This window comes from Strix aluco, chromosome 9 (assembly GCF_031877795.1).
Source record: "Strix aluco isolate bStrAlu1 chromosome 9, bStrAlu1.hap1, whole genome shotgun sequence".
NCBI classification, from domain to species: Eukaryota; Metazoa; Chordata; class Aves; order Strigiformes; family Strigidae; genus Strix; species Strix aluco.
In genome coordinates, this window is record NC_133939.1 from 11614570 (window position 1) to 11639359 (window position 24790).

The following is a 24790-nucleotide window of genomic DNA, read 5'->3' on the forward strand; positions in this document are numbered from 1 at the left end:
TGGCCAGATCATTTATCTTCTTCCCACTGTCAAGAGATACATAATCATTAATTATGTGGGGCCAAATTTTCAGAAAAGGTAATGCAATTACTGCCCTGGTTGACTTCAGCAAGATCTTCAGGTACACACTGCTCTTAAAGATAATGCCAGTCAGTGTTCTTACAGCCCAGAAAACCAGAAGTATTTGCTACCAACTTATTCTACGATAAAATAATAGACTCCAGAAGAGTTGTCTGTAAAAGTAAAAATATGTTTCCTTTTCAAATTAGTATGACTTTATCAACTGCCACAAAGAAACACAGTCTATTGTCCAGAAATAATTTATTCATCAACAATAAAACACTGAATAGAAAAAGCCTTGTAAATAAAACTATATATATAATGCTTTATTTTTTATTCGATACTCCACAAAAACCACTACAGACAGTAACAAAATAATCCAATTAATCTTAAAAATTCCAAATTATAATTGTCACTCTTCATTTATCATGTTTTATTAACAATGCAAATTGTTTGTTTACATGTTATAGTTTTACTTGATTCAATTAAATTGTTTCTTAAAACACTTGAAGCAATTTGGTTTTTGCCCCATAATTTATAACATATATAAGTATATCAATAAACAATATAACAGCTCTGAGAAAGATATGCAGACTGTTCAATGGTAAGTTGTCTACCATAGGTTGTTTAGTGGGAGAGCGGGAATAAATCACAACTGAATTGGGATAGAAGTCAACACATTGAAGAGAAATAATATTTGGGGAACAATTACATATTTTCCATTGCCCGTTTAGTAATGTGATCTCTTTCAAGCTCTGATTTCTCTTGTTTTAGATACTCTAGCACCTTTGCTAGCATATCCTCATCCAGATACTGCCTGTTTTGCGTGTCATCAGTTTCCCCAGCCATGGAAAGCCTTTTGCTGAGTGAAGCCAACTGCGCAGCCTCCTGTGGTCCCACCTGACTTAGGTGCTCTCTGATGGCCTGCTCCAGCCGGTCGTCTTCCTGCAGGTTGCTTTCAGAAGCTGGAACTGGGACTCGTTTCAGCTGGTTCGTATTGATAACTTCGGGATAGTTTGCCAACACCTTTGCCAAGTAATCGGCCAGCTCTTCATCCTTCTCATTCAGTTTCTCATACTCCATTTGTCGCCTTTCCAAATCGTTCATCCAGGCAGCTTTAGGAAATGGGTGTCCTTTCAATCTTCTGGGAATGTAAGACAGTCTTGGCAAATCATTTTCTTGATTAAGACGATTTAGTAAGTAGGAGGGATTCTGATTTGCTAAACTGTCAGTTCCCAGAAGACTGACAATATCTTCAATATTGAGGTCTTCAGGTAGATTTTCTGGAATAACATTAGGAGGCTGCTTCATGTACCCATTTTTAGAGTTTACATTATTTTTAAATATATCACTCTGTCCTAGATTGGTTTCAGTGATCTCGTCGAGGTCTTCTGGGAATTCTACTTCCTGCTCAGCTTCCAACCTTTCACTCTGAAGCTGCTTTTTTTCTCCAGCTTTCAACATGTCTATTAAATCCTCAGGAGGAATTTGCAAATTCCTTGAGATTTCTATCAGCTGAGCTATAGACTGAGGATCAAGTTGCTTATCCAAAAACATAGGTGCTCTTTTTTCCTCAAGTTCTCCTCCAGTCCTTAATTTCCTATTCCCAGCACTGCCCATCAGCCTCTTCAGGTAATAATTCATTAGCTTTGAAACATCCTCTGACATTTGACCTTTACTGTCTCTTCTTATTTCATCCTCAAGGAAGCTGAGTTTCCCAGATCTTTTCATTTCGTCATCAATCTCCTCTTCATGTTTATCAATTTCCTCTTTGCTGTCCTTTATCTCTTCCTGGGTTTGACTTTCCACTTTTTCCTCTATGGGATTCCAATCTTCTCCTCCAACCACATCTTCATAAGCAATGTTATTCACTTTATATACATCATCTTCATCATCTGCATACAATTTCTGGTCCTCATCCAGCCTTTCTTTCTTGTGGTTACCAGGTCCTGCCATCTTCCCCAACTCCTGAAACACAGACTCCAATGTAGCAAGGCTCTGGGGTGTGTATTGTTCTTCCACTATTTCATTAGTACGCTTGAAAGGACTGTCTCTCGAACTGTCTTCATAGTGCCCAAGCGGCATTTTGAGATATTTTTGCCACCTCTCAGGCCACTTGTAAGCCTCATAATCATCAGTTACTCCAGCTGGAAAGCTGTTATCTGAACTCAGACCATAAGGTTTATTCTCCTTTGGGCCAACTTTTGACTCTTTCTCAGCTTGCCGCAAGGCTTCCAACATTACCTTAACCCATTGGGACTCATCTTCGGTCAAAGAATCCCTTACATTATCTGGTAGGTGAACCTGATCTTTGCCTTCTTTCTGTTGCAGGAGATATGGGACACTTTGATAAGAGTTGTAATCAGGGCCTTCTCCCTTGTTAGTTTGCTTGCGAAGATCTTCAATGTATTCCAAAGCTTTGATCATATCGGGATTTGGAAACCTTTGCAAGTTTTTCATTACATAGTCTGGATCTTTCTGAAGCAGCTGATGCTGCTGGAAGGAAGCTGCATCAACCCAACAGATTAGGACAAAGAAAAAGGTGAGAGTGCAGGCTGCTCCAAGCTGTAAGGTTTTAGTTTCTGCCATATTTAAGATATTTCCTTGAAATAAAGAAGAAGAAGAAAAAAGAAGCAGTTAATAGGGAGACAAACTTAGGAAACTGAGAAGCAAAATAGAGATTGTTATTTTAAACTGGAACTCATCATGAAGAATACCCCCAGTAATACACGTGCTTTTATTAATTATGGAAGCCTAATATAACTCATACATGGAAGCCTTATATTTTGGTGGAAATTTGAGATTTTCTGAATATTTCCTATGATTCCTCAGCTTACTGGAAACTATTGGTTTCCTATGCTAGAAATTTCTTATCTCAATGCTCAATGTACTGTATGAACATCAATTTCCCAATGGCAGCACCAAAGTATAAAATATAAATCCTGTGTAGCTCATGAAATGCTGATAGAAGAATCTAGATCTCATTTTGATTATGAAAATGAAGGCTTCAAATGGTAAAATCAGTATATCCATATATTTAAATGCCACTCAAAATATTAATATTAAAACTGCATACAGAATTATTTTGTGAGATTGTTCCACGGGGCATCTAATTTCATGCCAGGGTAATACTGCTGAATGGTGCTAGACTGCAATAAAATTAATGTAGTGAGTGAAGAACATGGCATATAAAATGACTTGCAAGTTTATTTCTGTCATTACTGTTAGTGTTATTACTTTCTCTTTTGCTATTTCATTAAAAAAAAATTATTTGTATTACAGGTGAGTTTTAGTTAAGAGTCTCTATGAGTGAACCATTTTCCTATGGGCAGTGATCCCCTATATGAAGGGCAAACCGTAATTTATCTTAAACATAAAATATAATTTTACTGAATCCTTTAAAACCCATCTTGGAAATGAGCTCAAGTAGGTAGGTTCTAAGTGGTGATTTCATTCATTCATTCACTTCAGCAGAAATTGAATCAGGTCCCAGGACAGGCAGAAATGTGACCACTGGCAAAAGTGAGCTAAATTCAGTTAGAATAGATCAGTAGAAGCCCATGTCTAGTCAGTCTGCCCAGCTTACGCCAGCCAACAATGAAGTCTGGAACAGAAGTGGGGAAAATATGCCTCCGAATTAAGAAGATTACAGCACTGCTGCGTATGAGGATACAGCTGCACAAGCCCAGTCTTGCGGGAAGCCGAGCACCCTCCACCCAGTGAAGGGAAAAATTGCCGTCACTCATTTTCTAGGAGATGCTCAGGCACTGATGCGCTGGGGCCGTGAGACTCTCTTCTGATTCAGTTACATTAACAAATAAAGCACAATAATGAGAAAGAAATGATAAAGATAGAAACCACTTTGATTAATTGACCTATTTTGGTTCCTTTGGTTTTTGTCTTGGTAAAAGCATCCTGTTGGGATGTCGGTGATTCATGACAGACTGAAAGAGCTATGTATACCACTATTTACCCACTGCTATAAGCAGAAAGTGAGCATGAATATGCTCATTTCAGCTCACTTGTAGATTTTTCTGCTCAGTTTTTGTTCCTAACATAATGTGACTTAACTAAATAATTAAAGCAGTATCAGTTCAGAGAGCTGCTTTTTTCCCCTCAGTATGCCTGGGTAAGCTAACAGCAAACAATTTCCCTAAACGTTTCTGACTATTCAAGCCTGGATAGGGTTGGGCATTGATTTCACAAAGGGTTAGTTCAGAACAGCTGATTAGAAGATCCCACCCTCCAGATCTGAGTTTGCCCTGAAACAAAGCCAACGCATCGCTTCATTTTCCATCACAGAAAAGGTGCTAGTCCTATACATAAATGTCTATCTCCATGAAAAAAAGCACTTTGCTACTTACTGCAGCAAATAAATAAAATTAAGATTTTTTTTTTTTCTTTCCAGCAGAGAGACTGGTTATTAACAGAGTTAGTTTGATTAGTGCATGAGAAACTGTCCTTTCTGAGGGATGGGGGAAGGGAGAGTTGTTCCATAATTATCTGCCAGGCACCTCCCACTCACAGAGACCAGGAACTCACCCTCCCTCCCTGCACACAATTATGTATTGTTACAGCCTTTGTAAGAGTCCTCAGCAGCCCATTAAAATAAAAATGCGCATAGCCAGGCAAAGTTTAGCTTAGTGTTCCACAAGGATGTTGCCTTTGTGGGAATAACAGGTCATTGGCTCCTCTGGACATATTTTGGGTGCATTTGTCTCTGGATCAATTTTCACTTCTAATTTATTGGTAGGTGATACTTGAAAGCCTTGTCCAATGGATTTGGGAATGATTTCTTTTAACAGCTTGGAGTTCAGGTCATAAAATCTTGTCATTAAATATACTGTGCTATCTAGGGTAAGAGTACGCCTCCCCAGTCTTTCAGACTTTAGGTCCATATTTTTTGGAAAATAGAGGACATTTTAGACTATCTTTAGGGTCTATAGTAAAACATTCCCTTCGGTGCCTCTCAGAGGACAATATGCTAAAATGGCTGTTTTGTCTACAGATGGATAACTGTGAAGCTAGCCTAGATGGGGAGCATATTTTCTCCTCTATTAGCACCTAACACACAGGATAATCATCTTTTGGACAACAAATGTAAAAGTTCCTCTTTAGAAAATGAGAAAATCGAGTCACAATTTAACATGTACAAAGGCAATGCAGACTGACAGAAGTTCCCCCCAAAACAGACAAAAAAATAAATCTCCTCTCTGGGATGTTTCCATGGTAGCGGTAATTTTCTCTCTCGATCTCTCTCAGCACTTGTCTCTGATGTGAATGTAATGTTTCCAGCGAAAATTTGCAATGAAAACTCAAGCTTTCCTATAGATGAGTCCCTGCCCTGAGAGTCTGAGGGGGAAGCTGGCAGCAGTTTTCCATAAGGAAAATAAAGAAATATATCACACACTCTTCCTGCCATTTACTTTTGCAATAAATACGGCTGCAGTAAATTTGCTTTTTTTAAAAGCCCTTCACCCTGTGCAGGGGACTCAAAACATGAACAAAATAACGATGGAGTGAGGAGAAGGGCAAAAAGCCCAAACCCCAAGCAGTTCTGAGTGAGTGTAATGACTGTTTGTATAGGTATACACCTGGAGCGTTAATCAGCCTGTGTTTGCGCCCAAGGTAACCTCTCCTCCTATATTTTGAGGCGGCTGAAGTGCCATGTCGGTGAGCCAGCGCGACTGAACGCGATCGCAAAGAGAAACGCTCTACTTCCCAGCTTCGGCCGCGAACGATGCTGATAAGACATATATATATGTAATATAGAGAGGTGTAGGTCTATATTTTATAGACATATATTAATTGCAAAGATCAGCTACAACCCCATCAACTTTCCGCCGTAACTCGTTGTTAACTTCCCCTCTTTTTCTGTTGTCGCTGCCTGCCCGGGCGGCAGCTGAGCCCCGCAGGGCAGCCGAGGCACAAGGGTCCCCCCCGGTCCCGTCCCCCGGCCCCGGCCCCGGCCCCGGCCCCGGCCCCGGCCCCGGCCCGCCCGGCGGAGCCCGCGCAGCCCCTACCTGCCCGCGCCGCGCCCGCTCCCGCCGCCGCCGCCGCCGCCGCCTTCAGCACCCGGACAGCGCCCGCTTATACCGCCCTCGCCGCGCCTGACGTCACCGCGCTCCGCGCCCCGCCCGCGCGGCGGAGCCTCGGCCGGGCCGCGCCGGCGGGAAACGGGCGGTGGGCGGCGGGACCCTGCCGGGGGCAGCCGGAGGGACCCCCCCAGATACAAAAGCAAAGAAAAACGGGGAGGGAGGGGAGGGGCCCCCGACAAAAAGAGAGGGGGGAAGAAAAATGGGGAGGAAAGTAAAAGAAGGGGAGAAAAGGAAAAAAGACAAAAGGAAAAAAAAAAAAGGAAAAAAGAGAAGGGGGGGAAGGAAGGAAGAAAGAGGGGGGAAAAGGAAAGAAAGGGGTAAAATGGAAAGAAAACAGGCAGAGAGGGTACAGTCAGTGCCTGCTGCTTCTCAGCTCCCACAGACCAGGGGGTGGCGAGGAGCAGCGAGGCAGGGACTGTACCAAGCTGACCAACACCTCGGGTTTGTGGGTGCCCACCCGGCCAGCCGCAGGGCCCCAGCCAGCCGCAGGGCACACGCCCGGGTCTGGGGACAGGAGCGCAGCGGGGGGCACGCGGGGACTGGAGGCCAGCGTGAGCCAAACTGCGAGGAAGACCATGTGTGGAGGCAGCACGGCACAAAGGTCGGCGTGTGTGCGCCTAACTGTGCCCATGCCCTCTGCAGGAGCTGGCCTTTCAAAGCTACAGTCTGCGTGGATTTTGTTTTTTTAATCCACTGAATGAGCCATTGTAGCATGGATCGGGCTTTGTCAGAGGGTAGGAGCAATTCACGGTGTCTCTGGCCTCTTCATCCAGCGTTGGAGGCCCAGGAGCTCTCGACACACTAGAGCACCCCACTGAGGGCTGGGTGCTCCTGGGGCGGGGGGGGGGGGGGGGGGGGGGGGGGGGGGCGGGGTGTGTGGGGGGGTGTGTGTGTGTGTCTAAGGCAGGGGTGACACCCCTCCATTGTACGCCTGAGATAGATAGATGATAGATAGATAGATGGATAGATGGATGGATAGATGGATGATAGACAGATGGATGGATAGATGGATGGATAGATGATGGGTGGATAGATAGCTGGATGGATGGATGGATGGATAGATAGATAGATAGATAGATAGAAAAACTGAAGCACATGGGGGAAAGATAAGGCAGAAGGATCCACGGTAGCTCCCTGCCTTGGGCGCGTGGGCAGCAGTGCAGGAGGGGGCAAGCACCCCACCCCTGCAGGGCTCTGCTTCTGCCGGTGGCTGCGGCGTGGGACCAGGGCCAGGCTGCTGCGCTCCGGCTTCGGCCCCACTCCCCGGGGTGTGGATGCAGCCAGAGAGGGACTGCCCTCCTCTGCACCACTGCCAGGCACTGCTGGCAATGCCCTCGCAGTGTGAACTCCATTCTCATCACTCCAGGCGCAAAAAGGCCAGTTCTTGCACGCCTAGATCACTAGGGTGAGTAAATACCACTGTGCCATAAATCAGAGAGCATGAAATGTAACACGTTGCTCCAGCTGCTGCTCTGGGGTTTAGCTCGTTTCTTCTGCTTCCTTTCTATTCCAGAAAGGTTGTTTTAGTTTGGCTTTTAAATAAGGACTCCTGTTCCCCAAAAATAAATCTTTCCTGACAATTTTGACCTTTTACAGCACAAAATGCAAAAAACTAGGATGAATGTACCTTCCAAACCAATAAACGTTACAAAATTAAATTGTCGTAAGAACAGCAAGGCAGAAATAATTGCAGCCATGAACACAGACAAAAGGACTGTCCTCGCTGCATTTGTTGTAGTTGAAATGGAGATCTGGAAGCCTCTCATTTACGTAGATTTATGAGTAAAATATAGGACCAGTCTTTGTGCTGAAACTCTCCATCAGCAGCTTTATTCAGGCCCCAGATACCATCCAAAATGCTCGCTTTCATCACTGGATCCAGGAAGAAAAGAGCCAAAAGAGAAGTTATATTTGGACCCTTGATAGCATCCCTGTAGAAGGAAAACAGAAAGGCATCTGCTGCAGTAAGCAGAAAGCAAGGGCCAAGTTCCCCCTGAGCAGCTGGGAGTGGTATTGCTGAACACCACATCCCCCTTCAGCAAGGCTCTGAATGCCCACAAAACATATAGTTGCAGACATTGTTATTGCTAATACACCTTAGTCCATGGAGAACATAGTCACTGCGATCAAAACAAAAAAACCAACAACAACAAAAAACAAGAAGAAAAATGCTAAATCCAGATTTTCAGGAATTTTCTTGTGCCTCTGCAGGTATTTCCAACAGACTCTTGTTTTGTGCCTTCTGCCACCAAACGCCTAATATTCATCTAGCAAATTGTTTCCCATGAAATGTCCTGCTGCCCCCCATCCATCTATCCCTGATCCTCATCATCAGTGTGTATTTCAGACAACACAGATTAATTGGCACGTCAGCATGATTCCTTCCTCTGCTCCTTAACCACTCACTTGAGATTTACAGCGTGTGAAATCAGGCAGACACTTGGCTTAGGTCTCTGCCGTGGCTATTTTGGGTTCAGTGGATAAAATTTACCAAAGGGTATCCACAATTCAGCTGTCAATTTTACTCCATATCAAAAATTGTTGCCTGGACTTTGTGCTTATGATTGATTGCAAACAGAGTCCTGTAAGGAGGACCTTAGTGAATGTACTCTTTTTTTTGTCATATTGAGTGTATGGCATTCTTTTCCTCAGACTGAGTCATGCAACAGAAAATTTGATCTGTTCTGTCATTAGAAGTTCCATGGCATTTTATACAAGAGTAAGACCACATCATGGCATTTCTGAATTTTAGGAAATTACATTAGAACTAGCTCAGTATCAACTGTTTAACCAGAGGAGCTCAGTAATCTTGTTTTTCTGAGAGCATTTTGACAATCCTTTTGTGGATCCTGGGAACAGACCAGCAATAAACACAGTGGTTTCTCTGAACAGCTTGCCCTGTCACATGCTCTCCCTTACACAGTTATGCATCATGAGAAGCTAAAAGTTAATCAATCAACCCTGCATCTTGCATTCTAACTTAAGAGTAAGTAAAGCTTCGAAGAGATTTTATTTAATTTCGTATAAGAAAGAGGGCATGGGGGGGGGGGGGGGACGACACACACACGACTTCACTGCAGGGAACAGAGGCAAGAGGACTCTAGCCCACTGTGTTGTGTCATACCCAGCTAGAAGATCATCGTCCCTAACGTTAATGGAGAAAGAAAGTCAGACAACTTGCCTTCTGGAGGTAGCAAGGTGTGATGTGGGGCTTGGTGCCATTGCCCTTGTGCCCAGTCCCCGGGACAGCACCAGCACTGCTGGGATGATGGTGCCAAGAACCTCCACTGTCCATGGACCGTGGTCTCCTGGTGAGACCTGCCTCCCACCACATGTGTCCAGCTCACATAGAGGATCAGAATGACAATCTTGATGGTACGACCATCCCAGCAGTAACGTGCAGCAGCAGGCAGCACGTTTGTCTGGCTGTTGTAGCTCTTTTCTAAAGACCAAAATAGTTTGCAGTTTGTGCAGTTCACTTCAGCTGTAGCTCTCTCCTCCTCTAATTGGTGTCACCAAAGATCAGTACCACTTAAAAATAAAGCATGGTTGTGTCAATATTACTTCCCCCCCCTTCCTCTGTTTCCAGTGGCAACTAAAAATAATTTACAATTCATTACAGACATGGCATTTCTTGAAGAATAAGTGCCATTGTCACATTTAAAATTCAGTCCATATCTGACTTGAATATCTGCATTTATTCTGTATGTAACAAGAAGTGGGAGGTTTTCTTTCCTCACAAAAAGTTCATTTGCCATCACAGCTATAGATTAATTTATTTTAATTTTAAAATACTTGAACTCTGCCAGTGTCCAACATTAGACTTGTTATTTTTTGCTCATTTTGCATGCTTCAAAGATCAAACGTATTTGTATGCAAATATTTTTGGCCTCCCTAAATTTAGTACATAATAAATGGCTGAAATTTCATTACCAAAGCTGTAAGGGTAGGGGAAAATATAACACTGTAAGGAAAAGTAAGGGCTTTGCAGTTCGTAACCACAGTCCTTTAAAAGCATGGATGTCAAGGCAAGCGTCTGGTGGCTGTAGATCACTGGGCTTTATTCCATGCTGCAATGAGATTAAATAGGTTCAATGCCAGCCTGACCGACACGCCTCCCTGAAGGTTTGCTACTCTCTTTGTAGGGACATTTCAAAAAGAGAGTTTGCTAAGAACCAAAAAAATACAAAACCTGACTTTTTCCCAACATTTACATGTTCAGGATTTCAGGCTGCCTGCATGTAAAAAATTTAACTGGGAAGAGGAGCCTTACAGCAAGACTTGACTGTGACCTCCGAGATATGGGTGTACATCCACCTTTGCAAGGTGGACATACCAACAACCTTGCAAGTGTCACTATTTCAGCAGAAGCCTCTTGTGCCTCGGGTGGGGTTCCCCTTACCCTCCCTGCGCTGGTTAAGACCTGGGACCCCGTACGCCTGAGGAATCCTTGATGCCGGGCGGGCAAGCGGCCCCTCTGCAGGGGCCTGTGCAGGTGCCCAGCCCCAGGAGGTGGCCAAGACGGTATGGCTGCCTCGCCGAGGGCGCCTTGCGGGCTCTCCCTCCACGTGTGCCCACCAGCCTGCCTGCAGCAGCCACCCGACCCAGCTGCTCAGCCTGCAGCACAACCACTTAGGGCAAACTGAACTGGGTGGTGATTTGTCATGGGAAATGCTGCTCTGCACCTACAGTGACTCAGCAGCTCAGCTTTCCTGCGCCAGGGCTGGGGTCTCCTAATGATCAGCTGTGCTGTGCCTGCTTGTGAGTCCCACCTCAGGGCTCTGTCACCCCTGGAAATGCCTCTTGTTTTCTCCAGTGACTGCTGGAGGAGCCCAGACCTGCTGCCTCACCGTTCCTACCTCCTTGCCCCATGACCTACACTTACTGTAGGATGCCTCAAGCTTGGGGTCCACCACATGGCACAGACCCTCTGCTCATGGCAGGTGGGTGAGCCCTACCAGCTCAGCTAGGGCTAGAGGAGGTGAGAAGCCTCCACTGGAAGGACCATGTAAAAGCAGCAGATGAATCAACAGGGAAAGAGTTTACTGTTATACTTGTTCCAGTGCAGCCTCCAGTTTGAGTACCATGAACAGGAATAGCAAAACACCAACAGATTAAGGAATATGTCTTCACATATAACCACCGAATTATTTTTATCTCCAGGCCTCCCCCACACACAGACTCACATATTTTCTTCCGTGGAGTTTCAAGGCTTTTCACAAGCCTGTGACATCTGCTTACCAACATTTGGTGTAAAAATATCAATATCTGCTCCGCATAGCTGTTCCGAGTGCTACATTTACCAGCCAGTAAAGATCAAGAGCCTCCTGGGAGCTGGCTGGATCAAACTGTCATGATTTCAGCACTGCTTTGCGTCAGACGGCAGAATTTAAAGTCAAAACACAGATAGTTTAGGGAGGAAGACAATGTGAAGCCCTGAGTCATACCCTGCTGAGGGTGAGGAGAACAGATTAATAGACAGCAAACATGAATGAAACCAAACGGCTCATTTTAGTCATGCAGCTGCTTCTGAAACCCAAAATAGGATTTATTTTTAGTCCTTGAGCATGAAAAGAGGATTTCTTTGCACCTTGCCAAGCAGAAGTTGAGAAAAGAGTTTTAATTAGCGTGGGGCTGGCTCCGTTTTCCTTGACACCCAGAGGAGCTCAGCAGCGGGGTTCGCTGTGCTCAGGGAAGTTTTGCTGCTCACAAGCTGCTTTAACAATGCGTCACTCACAAGACTTTGCACGACCCAGCAACTTTTAGCGTCATCAGGATACAAAAGATGCAGCCCGTACTCCAGCCCCAGCCAATTTACCTTTGCCAAAGTCGAGTTGAAAAAAACTGATGATTGCTTGTAACTACGTTGTATCTTTTTGAGAAGCTGCACCGCTCCCCACTGCTGGGGGAAGGAGACAAAGCAACCATGGCTTGGCAGTTGGAGAAACTGCACAGGTTCACCCAAAATGATTAGAGATTACTTAACTAAAACCACCAAGCCCTTCAGAGCAGCTGTGGCAACAACCAGCAACTACAGAAAGCAAAACTGGTTTGCCTCTGCTTTGCCAGGCGAGTGCCACCCACCCATGTCAAGCTCCATGGGTGGTGTGAGGGGTATTGGACTTTGGGTATTGGACCCCTTGGGGTATTTGGGTCAGCCAAGTCTGACCTTCAGTGATGTCTTTCCGTGAGAGAACACAAAGGTTTTACATGGGAGTGAAAAAAGTTGGCACAACTGTGATCTGTACACACATTTATGTGATTTTCCATTTTAAATAAACAGATAGAAGTGATTTCACAGCTGTGCATAAGGTTAGTTACATTACTTAGTCCTCTGCTAAATCATTTCAGCAATTCTGCTCTGCAGAAACTTTATGATCTTGGGGCTAAGCCATTTCTATCCCTTACATTAAAGCCTCATTAATTTTCACATTAATCACTCATAAACATGAAAAACCTCCACGATTTTGGATTTCCCTGTCTCTGGCACAAAACCTCCGTTTTGTTACCTGCTGCCTTGTCTGACAACATGGGACAGGACTCAGAGTAGCAAAATTGCCACTCCAAAATTAACACTCCTGTTCTTACTCCTTTTTCTTTTTGAGAATCCAACCATTCTCAAACCATGAACTAGCATGCTTGCATTACTTCATGTGGGCAAATGTTCTTCCATGCCCAAACCATTAGGGCAACAGGTGCTTTAGCAACACGGAGTGTGAGAATCTATCTGCTAAAACTAGGAGGGCAAGAAGGAAGCCATGCTCTGTTTCCTTGAAATAAAACATTATCACAATTTTCTCTTGCTTTGTCTTTGCTAGTGTCATTAGTTTCACCAGTGCCATTACAGCCTTTTTTGTGGCCATAGGTTTGTCCTTCTTTGATTAGTTAAGTATGTGCCTACATAGGTTCCAACCCTATTGCTACAGTAATTTATATAGATCTGGGTCAAACCCAAATTTAGCATTTGGTCATGAATGCGACAAAAATAGAAAAAAAGAGACTCAGTGCAAGGCACAGCACAGAGCCAATGTTACAGAATTTCTTCCTGGAGACAATATCTACCAAGAAGAGGGCAAACAGTTTGATTTGGTAGCTCATGTGGACAAGGCAGAACCACTTCATGTCAGGGCCTTTTTTAAAAATATATATTAAATTAAAAGTTAATTCAACATAAACATGAGTGATTGCATCAAAACGAGAGCACAAATTCATATCATCCTGTGTGGTTATACTATTAATATTTACCCCATTAGCATTTAGGGTTGAACTGTACTTTGAATTTCAGGATACACAGCCAGGGAGAGCTGGTTGGCTTCAATGGCAGCTTTGCTAGTTTAGGGATTGTAGGATCAAGGCAAGTCCAGAACCTTGATGCAAAAAGCAGAAGAGACAGAGGGTTGATCATCTACCCCCCAGCCTTGCAGCAGCCTCCTGCCTGGCCATCCTCGCTGCTCCGAGCAGCTGGGCTGTGGTCTGGCCTGTGGTCAGGGGTGCCCCGTGGCTCGTGCAGCTGAGCAGGACTCCAGTGCAGCCCATTTGTCAACTGGCAGAGCCACTCCCCGGACGGAGAGGATTTAATGCCATGCCCAGGTATGCAGGAGGCATATTCTGAACAGCAAGAGACAGAGAAATCAAGCAACACGGTCTGGGAGCAGCCACCCTGCGTAAGTGCATGTGGACAAGTCACCGTGCTCCATCCAACGTGGGGCGGGGTGGGAACCAGAGGGTGGGTACAGCTGGGGACATGGCACAACACATCCGTCCACTGAAAAGATTAAGAGCTCTGTTAACATATATAATTTTCTTATCACTCACTCCTGGAAAGGTGTCTTGGGCTAAGAAAAAAAGCGCTAGGAAGGCTGCTCCCTTCCCAAGCAAAAGCCAACATGTAAGTGGTGACATTGTTTCCCCCAACAGGCTGCAATCTATATGACAACTAGTGACACCTCTGCAAGCCGGGAAGAACCTTTGCTTGGACCTCCAAACTGTTTTAGATAGCAGTCTTGCATTTCTCTCTCAGCTATCAGAGCCTTGACTGGCAAGTAAAATCCATATAATCAGGAGAAAATGCTGCGATTTTCCCCTAAGGTAAATGCTTTCTGTCTGATACACCTCGCTGGTAAGTGCTTTAGAGGGGCTGAGTGCCCTTCCCAGCCCCAAGGCTCCTGTTTTGCTCTTCTTCCAAACCCTGGGCCAACCCACCCAGCCACCCACCAGCTGGGTTGTATGGAAACATGCTCCAGGCTGAGATACCACCACTGGGTAAAGGCAGATGTGTGACAACCCCCTGGCCAGCTTTTTTTCAGGTAGGAAAATGGTACCATAACAAGTAAGTTGAGGAAGGGACAAATACCCAGTGAGAAAGTAGCCCACGCACTATCTTGTCTGAATATGAGTCCAAACAGCTTATGGCTACAGGCATCTTGCTGAGCGGTTCCAGCTTAAGCACAAGATAGGACTATGTGATGCAAGATCATTTTTTCTGCCTCAGAATGAAACAATGAAAGAATTGAGCAAAAAATTAACGAGTAGATGGAAAGCATAGATTCTGTACTAGCAAAGATAAAATACACAGCCTCTTTTATAAAATATTAAACATAAGCTATTTTTCCAATTGAATGAAATGTACTCAAAACAAACCATTTGTATCCAGGGATCCCTGCAGGCAACAGAAGGCTTCTCATGAAAATAGCTGCTTGAGTGCTGGGCTAATAATTCAGATTCAATAGGATTCAAATCTGAAAGTAAACAGACACATTATTGTATCTCACCCTAAATCTGCAGCATCCTCACTCCGGAAATTTTCTCCCGGATACATTTGAAAATCAAGCGTGAACTCTATAGACACTGCTTACTCCAGTGAGAATCTGCAGGCAGGGCTGTGGCTGCGGGAAATGCACTTTTTCAGCAGGATGGGACTGAGTTATTGGCTTCCATTTGCAAGCACTCACACTGAAAAAGCCTTCTTACTTTCACGCAGGGCTTTTCAACTGAGTGTGGAAAACCGACTTGTTGCCACACGCATCATGTGAGCATTGTGACAACTGAGATAATATTATTTTATCTTTGCCTGATGGTAGCAACATGGATTTATGTGATGCTGGCAGTAGCTTCCCCAGTGCTATTCTCATTCCACAGACTGAGCAGACTTCTCAGGCGCAGGGATGCCACGTAGGGCCAGAGGCAGGGCTGCTCATGAGACTCAGGTCTGTCCATTTTTACTGTTAACACTAATTTTTCTACCTCTTCTATTTCACCACCTTAGCAAACTCTTCACCTGTCCCTAAAACCAACACAATTTTCAGTGATGATCTCCCCCTGTACAAGACAACGTGGTGTGGAAAGATCTGGATCAGCATGATACATTTTCCACCAGACTTGTAGCTCTTAACTTTATTTTGAAGCAGGCCTGCTGCTGCACTGCCACTGTGCTGCAAACCATCACCCTAGGTCCATCCCACCAGCAGCAGGTCTGCACACACAGAAGAGCACAGCCCAGGAGCTGCTTACAAAGGCAAGCTGTGTCCCCCAAGGACTCTGTGGCCATCTTTGGAAAAATGACAGGTATCCTGTCATCTGTATCTACTGCATTCTGCGCGATGCTGGACCCCATAGGAGTGTTCTGGTTCACCCAAAAGAAACTGTTTGAAATTCAAGGCAAAGCAATTCATTGCAGCTGTTTAAAATCAGGTCGCAAAGCACCTCAAGGAGTTACTGTCAGCCTTACCTAGAGCGTGGCTTGCATATGGTCCTGCGTAGACATGGGGTCAACAGGGAGTTGTTTGGCTGGCTGTGGGTTTCCACTAACGTATCTTGAAGCTGAATCAAAAGGCCAGATACTACATCTGGCACTGGTGATCTTTGAAGAACTAAATGGATTACTTGTCCATGCAGGGAGGTTTTCGCCATCTGTTGCAGATGTAATATTGATGAGGTTCTCAATTTTACATAACTTTCACGATATTATTATACAAACAACAAACAAATAAAACCAAACACAACCCTTCTGGGTTGATGTTGCTTGCTTTTAATCAGGAAGTCATGACTATATATGTCTGTTGAAGTGATATCTTCTCAGCTTCTCCTGCTGTGCTGTTGCCTGTTGATGTTGATGCAGCGGATGTCCACTGTGCTCCACACAGCATCATACTGCTGCTCGGCGCCTCTCTCAGCCTACAGCTGCAGAAACTGTCTCGGATCAGTGGCTGTTTGTATAAGCCTCCACTGGCTGGTTTTCACCCTGGCGCACGAAGGTCCTTTTCTCATTCCTCATCCTCTCTTCTCCAAGGACCCAGCAGTGGCTGGTGGGTACAGACTTGGTCCTGTATAGCAGCATTCCTCCCTGAGCTCCTGTGGAAGGATTTCCTTTCTCACTGCTAGGCATTGTGAAGGACGTCAATTCCCATCTTACTATATTTTTTGTAGCATGGAGGTATTCTGTACAGAAAAGGAGGAAATGGGAAAGAAGAACTGTAACGTGAGGAGACACAGCAGAAATTGGGAAGAGAAAGAAACATTCCAGTTGTCAGTGCTGCAGCTGCAACATGTGAGCCAGCACAGCTGCGAAGATGTGTGCTCCTCTGGAGACCACGGCCAGGGGCTCTGAGCTGGAAAGACCAGATGGTGCAGGAGCTGAGGCAGGAATACCGAGTCTCTCTTTCAGGGTCTGTGCCAAAGTGGGGGGACCAAAGGGTAATTAGGCTGATGAACAGTCATATTAAATGTATGAAATGAGGCTTATAATATAAGAGAAATCTTGGGAAAAATAAGTTGAAGTGAGAAGCACAACAGAGCAAATCCCAGCACAATTAACCTGCAGGGAAGCAGAAATACAGAACCTGCTCCCAAAAGTAAATCCATACATACAACTGCAGTTTGTTCCCTGATTTTTACCCACCAAGTACATATATGAATTATAGCTGCTTTAAAAAAGCAGTAAAACAATAGAATTTTATATTTGTATATGCTTCAGTTGTAGTAAGACCAAATAAATTTGGAGTGTGCAAAAAATAAATACATACCTAAGTGCTTTGAGCAGCAGTCAGTGTTTGCCGAATGAGAGCCCTTAACCATGATTTTTAACTACTATTGACCATTCTTAATTCTAAGTTTATGTTGTTACAGCTGCTTCGACAGCCAGGGCTCAGAGACCATCTATTGACAAGACCCGGACAGAATTAACTTGGAAACCAAAAAGAACTGCAGAGGCTTTTCTGTGCCAGTGGCATCAGACAAAACCAAACCAAACCTCCCTTTTATAATCATTACAACCAAGTACAACCCCTCCTTTTATCAAGCAATGACAGTTTAAGAGAAAAGATCCCAAGAAACAAACAACCAAACAATGATTTTCAGGCAAACAGATCATAAAACAAGCCTGCAAATTTGATTGCTACATTGATCATTGAAAGCAACATCTACAAAGGTGCCCACAATCCACTGATAAATGCAGTATCTTCCCATGGCTGTATTGCCTATTATCTGAAGACTACTCTAACCTACGGCGTAGCTGTTGAATTCATACTTCGCGTTGTGCTGATGTAAGTCCTAAATTCATAAAGTAAAATGAATTTTAATACTGCTGAGCAAGTCTTGCCTGACATATCAGCTGCATTAGCTTAAAAAAGATGGATCATCCAATACCACAGGATATACCCACAAGTGCAGAAAATTATACACGCCCCAAAGGGGTTGTCTGATCCATTTTTTTAGACAGAAAAAAAAAGCAAAGCAATTCAGCTATGTAGTTTTCTAAGTCCCTGAAACCTTGGATACTGCGGACAGAAGTTCTGAGATGACCCTGTCTCTCAATGAGGTCTCAAAGTACTTCTAGTGTTGTAAATCATTCCTCTCCAAACTTATTTTCAAGTGTCTTGTGAATGTAGAGCTGTCTTGCAAAGTAGCTGCCATTCCTACACATTCCCTTCTGCTTTATTTAGAGGCTACCAACAGCCCTTAAAAAGTCTGGAACAGCTGTGATATAAAACTAAATCCAACTCTAAAATAGCATCCTAGAAAGAACCAGGAGTCCTTGTTTTGCTTGGTTATACCAAGTATATTCACCACATTGCACAGACAGAGCGAGTAGACGTGACTGTAATTAAGAATAAGTGTAGCACTTGCATGGGGGGGGAGTGTGTTAAATTAACATTTCACAGATCACCTTAATGCTGACACTTCCTAACATGTTTTCTCTGCAATCCTAACTCTCCTTCATCATGTTTTTTGTAGTATTCTCTACTGTGTCTAACAGAATGAAACCCTGGCTGGGACCAGCAGAATCTGCTGTGAATTATTTATGTTCCAGTATTGCTGTTATCACGAGGATTAAGCCATTATACTAGTCTGTGGGAATATACATCATCTTTTAGCCTCATTTTCTTCTGGTCTGACTTAGTTCAGATTAAAGAATAGACCCTATATATGTAAATAGGAATCTGTCTCACTGTTTCTTTCATCCCAGTTGATGGCACTTAACAGCATCCTACCACAATATAGTATAAGTTTTCCTACAGAACGACTTGCAGAGAAAAAAGAAGAGCGGCTTCCATTACGTTTTTCTTACCAACCTTTTCATGACCTTCCTATAGACTTTCTTGTGAGCAGTCCAGGGCATAAGTCAAAGTCTTGGAGGCCTAGCTGCCAATTAACAGTAACTCTGGGACCATCCTATTAATATTATAAGAACAAAAGTCCTGTAAGATATCTGCCAATATATTTTACCTTGAGGCATTTTGAATAGCTACCTTCACAGAAAAGTCGTGTCACAGATACAAGAACATTTCCTTGGCCAATTGTTTGTTATTCTCTAGTGCAATCCTGAAATATTTTAAGGAGTTTTGCTTATGACTCAAGAAAGGGAAAAATAAGTAAATAAGGAAAGATCAGAATCAAAGATTTTGCAACTGATGCAGTTATCTGACATTCATGAGCTCTTGCACTGTTTTAAAACCTAGATTAAAAGTGCACAAGACAAAGGCAGAAAGAGTGCTAACCTTCAAGTCTGACGAGTGAAGCAGAAGTTTCTAAAACTTAAGTGTTCATTTTTATACTGACATATTGGCAGCAGAGCATTAGTCAGCCAGCCAGAGAGTTTTCATCTAATATAGGTATATTAGCATGCAGTGCCTGACTACATTTTGATCTGAAGCTAAGCAAGGCAGGCTTATTCTCTCCAGCAAGTCAGACTGATGCGTTCTCCCAAGAATCACGCCTTACAGAAAAATAATCATGAAATATTAATCATTTCCTATTTAGAGCTACAACTGTCACAAATGATGTAGTTCTCTCGTGTACAACCTCTTGCTGAAACACTGCATAAGGAACGCAGCAAATGTTGACTGCTTCCCAGGCAGAGACAGGGCCTGGGCTGTGTGAGCACTGCAGCCCGGCTGCGCCGGCGGCTGCCCGCAGGAGCAGAGACACTGCCTGAGCCCTGCCGTCTTGCACCATGGTTTTGCATCAGCAAACCCATGCCAGGTCATCCATTGACCACTGCCACACTGCCTGCCAGTTCAGTCCTGTCTTCCTGCACCAGTGTGTCCTGTACTTACAGTCAAGAAAATGCTGGCAAGAAGCACTTGCAAAGGTTTGTCTGAAGACAAGCAATTGATTGCCCTACAGGCTAGGGAACACTCCCGTTCCTTGCCGACAATAAACAAACATCGACAAGAACGCGGGACAGAAGAGGAAAACACAGCAAATCTGTTTGCATGAGGGTTTATTGCTCAGAGCATGCATACAGCCCTATTGAAAGATCATTTTGAAAGCTCCATATGAGTTCGGAAGCTATTCACTCAGGGATCAGGCTCAACACCCCGTGACTTGCAAGGCCTGTCATTCAGCCGAAATAACAAATAATGAGAAATAATTTCTCTGAATAGCTGATGGGCGATCCAGAGCATGAAAGCAATTTGCATAAAACAGTCATTGTCATTTCATACACGCAGATCTCCGGCAGTCAAAACCTCACAGTAGATCATTCAGGGACTGAGGGAAAGAAATTAAACCAGTTGTTTGCTACAAATAACTCATCCAGTTGTATCTGACATGGCACTGCCTCATTACTGGATACTGTCAATGCTCCAAGCTGTGACCTATAGCCAGGATCCCAGGATGTCAAAGCCTGTGCAACATCTTAAGATACACACATTGCTATTGCATGCTGCTGCAAATGGGCCAGAAAAATCAAACTGTTCTTATGGGACAGAGGGGAAAAAAACACTCCTAGACTAAAGCTAATGTTTATCAGATGGAATTAGGTGATCCAGATCACAAGCGCACTGAATGTCTGTAGCTGGGAGACTTTTGGTTTCAATGGCTGTCTTTGCCTCCTGTCAAATACACTTTCAGTCCTATATTTCTTGGGCTGCTTCTGATCTTTCTCAATAACAATTATATCTTCTATCTGCAAACAGAGCCCCCTTCTCGCATGCACTTTACTGGAACTATGTGATTCTGTAGTATTTTCTCCCTCTTGATACTACAGAAATTAATTTTTAAGACAGAATCAAAACATTCAGTATTACCATTACCAGGAACTTCTTGGAGCCAGGGGGGGAAGCCTGTTTAATGGAGCTGGCTTCATTCACTTGTAAAAAAGTGTTTTCAGTTTGAGTAATGCTTGCAAAACACCATCTTCAGCCATTGCATTGTAATATCATCCAAGTTTATTGGGCTGGAAAACCTTGAAATACTTGTCAGGACAACTAGTAGCTTCTCTCTAATGTTTTAAGGCAAAGCACAGAGTTGTTCTCCAACACTCACCTGTGTCGCAGCCAAGGGATTCAGATTGGATGGAGACTCTGAAGAAATTAAGCAGTGATTAAAGTAGAGATGAAAGTAAGCCTTTCGGCCTGTATGTAGTGTCTCTGAGTGTAAGGTCCAACGGACAGTCCTGAACACCTACAACCATCCTTCCACAGTTATCTACATCCCAGTGAAAAGAAACGCCTCTAAGAGTTGCCTTTACTAGGTCTCTGCTAACACTTGGCAATCTACAAGAGGAAGAGCCTAGACAGAAAGCAGGTTCTCCTTTGTAACACAAAATGCAGCAATATGTTTACCCAGTCACTGAAAATAAATCAGATGATGATTTCCAGACACAGTGACCACTTGTTATTTCCAAAGTGAAATTATGACGGGGCTCCAGGTTCTGCTCTTTTTTTTTTGCTGGCTAGAAGCATGCAGCAGCGGTCTGCCATGTTACCACGCTGGCTGCAGAGGCTGCATGGGCACCCAGAGATATCTCTGGGTGGAAAAGAGGGTATTCTGTCGCACTATATCTGAAGGCACATCCACCCAAAGTTGTGGGGTTTCTCTTTCCAGAATTCACTACATTTGGCTTAGGCACAGGGCTTGTTCCTAGTAATGAAGAGCCTTCCTTGCAGCGTAAGGGATGCTTAACACACAAGTTCAAATAGCAAGTTGGAGAGCAAGGCTGGTCAGATGCGTTAGCAGGGCAACCAAGAGCATGTCTTTCCCGATCTGCCACGGATTTCCTGCAGTGACTTCAGCAGATCACTTCCCTGGTTTCTTTCCCTGCAGAACAGATAAGTTTCCCTGCCCATCACAACATTAAGCATTCTTCAAGACTGGGAGGCCCCTTTAGTATAAAACATGTAATAAAATTTTCAGTAGGTTTTGAGAGGTAGGGAGGGAAACATCTTGCAGGATAGAAAACTGCTCAAAATAAACCACAAAAAAATTAGAAATGTGACAGAATAGCTCCCTGAACTGTGCCTGAACAGGCACAGTTGTTTTGTACAGAAGTTACCTGCAAACATTTCTGTGTTCTATAGCATTGTGGCATTAAGGTTCATTCTAGCTCTGAAGCACGATGAATTTAAAGCAATTTAAAATATGGCAGTTTACAGTCTAACTAAAGGACTTCTGATGATCTTGTATCACAGGCTTTACATTTTAAGCTATACCATTAAACTCAAATGGTGAGGACAAAAAGGCCAGGTTCAGCTGTTCAGAGCACTGAATCTTTTTCTCCTGATGTGCTGTACAGTTAAAGGCATCAACAGTGTAACGAATATTAAGAAATCTGTCACTAGCTGTCATCCGGTTGGAAAGAACTAACTCCCCAGGGCTCACTGTTGACAGCACTGAAAGAAACAGCCTCACCTGGAATCACGTATTAATTCATTCCGGTGAACGCTTCAGCGTGCAGCCCTTCCACTTCAGATACGGTCGACAGGCTACTTTCTGCACTAATTAAAGGATGTTAAAATGAGATCAGCTACTCCTTATTGCCTGTCTCACATTTTGTGTTTACCACTGTGTTCAAGCACAGCTAGGGGTGGCTAAATATTAACCAAGGAAAAAAAAAAAAAATCAATAATTTCTAGATTAGTTGCCTTTTATTTCCCCATTCTAGTGACTAGAATTTCATGTGTCATTTTTTTATTCACAATTCACATGGCTGAAGCACCCCTGGACCTAATGAATATCTGCATGTCCAGATTTTTCCCCCAAATTAAAGAATTTCTGGGAAATGGAGAATTTGATCCCTGCAGACAGGTACAGTTGTGTATTTGCCAAGCAGCAGATCCAGCACGGTGCTAGCACTGCTCTGCGGATGCTGGACCAGAGCTGACTCGGGTCCACCCCACCCGGACTGCACAGGACTGCACAGGGGCAGGTCCCAGCATGTCCTCAGGTGCTAACATTCCCCTCACTCATCACCAGGGTATTTGAGCTTTCCTCCACAGGACTCCCTTCCCTGGTGCAGCAGGGAAGGAAGAGAGGAAGAGAAAGGTAACAGCAAGTCATGTTTCAGTATCAAGGTAAGTTGCAACCTTTCCAAAGCGCAGACTCTCCTACAGAGACAAAACCGCACAGCTCCTCAAAATCACGAGGCCTTCAGCTACACACAACATCCGAATCAGAACAGTACAAAAAATCCCAAGCATTTCCCCAATGGCAACCAGATTCATCCACACATATTACTTTGCTATGGCCCTACAGCCTACAAAAATCCTGGCTTGTTTGTTTCTCGTACAAGTTTCTCTTGTTTGTTTCTCTTACTTACTATTAAGTTCCAGCATCTCAACTCTGTGAAAACTCCCCTAGAAACACACGTAAGCGAACACAGAAACTTAGACTCTAGCTGAGGAAGAACCCCTGGTGTGAACACTTGCTGCTTCCCGGTGCACCCATGGGTACTGAGCGATGCAGTGACCTGATTCCCAACCCCAGGGAGTGGGCCAGGGGGATGGAGCAGAGAGGCAGACATTGCCCTCTCTCACCACGGCTCAGCAGAGAGCTTGGGGCACCCGTGCTTCAGCCCTGTCCCTCCTCAGCCCCAGCAGCAGCACTGTACTTGTTTCTCCTCTGGAGCACACAGTGGACTGCTGGACTTTTTTGTACATGAGCACTTATGTTACGGTTTCCCAGGCTGGTCTCCACCCAGAAATGAAACTGGAAGCACAAGCACAGGATTACTTGCTCATAACCCAGCCACCACAACTCGCATGATTAATGCATGCCAGGAGGGGTACAAAGCTGGGCTAATAATACATGCTGTCCCCACTACATGACATGCCGCTAGCACAGCACAAGATAAATGGATATTTCCTCTGATAGGCGCCAAGAGAAATTGTATCTCAGACAAGTCAAATCCATCCATTCTAGTGAAACGCCAAAACAGCCCAGTTTGCAAGCTCTGTCTCCTTAATGACAGCAGCGAAAGAAACAGCTCAGATACTGGTGGCACACGTTTCTTTTTTCTGCTGTTAAGAAAGCGTGTTCAAAACAGCAGTAAATAATCTGACTAACAATTCAGAAGTATCTGCATTGGTTTGTGCCTCTGTTACAGTATTAATCTCCCTTGAGATCTTTCAGTGGCATGAAGACTCATAAGAAAAGCAGTAGTGCAAAACACCACGTGGCACACAGTCAGCTTGTTTATCACACAGGCTGCTCTCTGGAGCCGAAAGTTTTAAAGGCATCAGGAGAAGACATTAGGGAAACAAGATCTCCAGCAGTTTCTGTATTTGCCTGATAGGAGCACCATAATATTACTGAATAAGGACAGATGAAGAAATGCAGGGACTGCATATGGATATGTCATAGGAAAGTTGTGTTCATGGCAAGTTGTCATCTGGATTGATTCTAATGCATTACAAGCCTTTGTTAAGGTCACAGAGTTAACCCACCTGCAAACAAGAGGAGAACACAATCTCAACACTACCAAATACAAAATATTTCTAGCTCAGGTAGGTTTCTCTGTTGACGACAGCAGAGACACGAAGATGCTTGGGATGATGCTACACACAGATTCACGTGTATGCAGCAGCTCTTCTTGGCAGTCAACAGCCCCAACCTACTCTCAAGCTACCAGAATTGAGGGCCAGTAGTTACAGAAACTAATTACTGCTGGAACACTGCAAGGGGAAGAGGTGAAACCCAGAGTGTTTCTTGCTGCAGGGGAATTCTTGCCTTTATTACCAGCTAATTTCACAAAGAGAGGCCATTGCAATTTAAAATCCTCTATCTATGCCTTAACCTCTGTTCCCATGTGAGGTTTTTTCCACCACTGCAATTGAAAACCATGTTGCTCTGTCACTGTTACTAAGCAGCATACTGAACACTAGACAGCCATCCTTGTGGTAACAAGGCTACAC

The 24790-nt window shown here is 44.1% G+C and overlaps 1 protein-coding gene and 1 long non-coding RNA gene across 3 annotated transcripts; both read right to left on the minus strand.

Moving 5' to 3' along the window:
- Window positions 1-302: 302 nt before the first annotated feature.
- SCG2 (secretogranin II) lies at window positions 303-14852 on the minus strand. 2 transcript variants are annotated; one of them, XM_074833696.1, is made up of 2 exons: window positions 14799-14852; window positions 303-2663 (listed from the first exon to the last, which is right to left on the minus strand). In XM_074833696.1, exon 2 carries the CDS (start codon window positions 2647-2649, stop codon window positions 769-771), a length of 1881 nt encoding a protein of 626 aa, XP_074689797.1. In that variant the 5' UTR covers window positions 2650-2663; window positions 14799-14852; the 3' UTR covers window positions 303-768. The 2 variants fall into 2 exon arrangements, with proteins under 2 accessions (XP_074689797.1, XP_074689796.1); XM_074833695.1 differs by lacking the exon at window positions 14799-14852 and adding an exon at window positions 6084-6165.
- A 1310-nt stretch (window positions 14853-16162) lies between these two features.
- Window positions 16163-22421, minus strand: LOC141927042 (uncharacterized). The gene is made up of 2 exons (XR_012624276.1): window positions 22290-22421; window positions 16163-16595 (listed from the first exon to the last, which is right to left on the minus strand). It is a non-coding gene; the product is annotated as an uncharacterized LOC141927042 (long non-coding RNA).
- Window positions 22422-24790: the final 2369 nt, after the last annotated feature.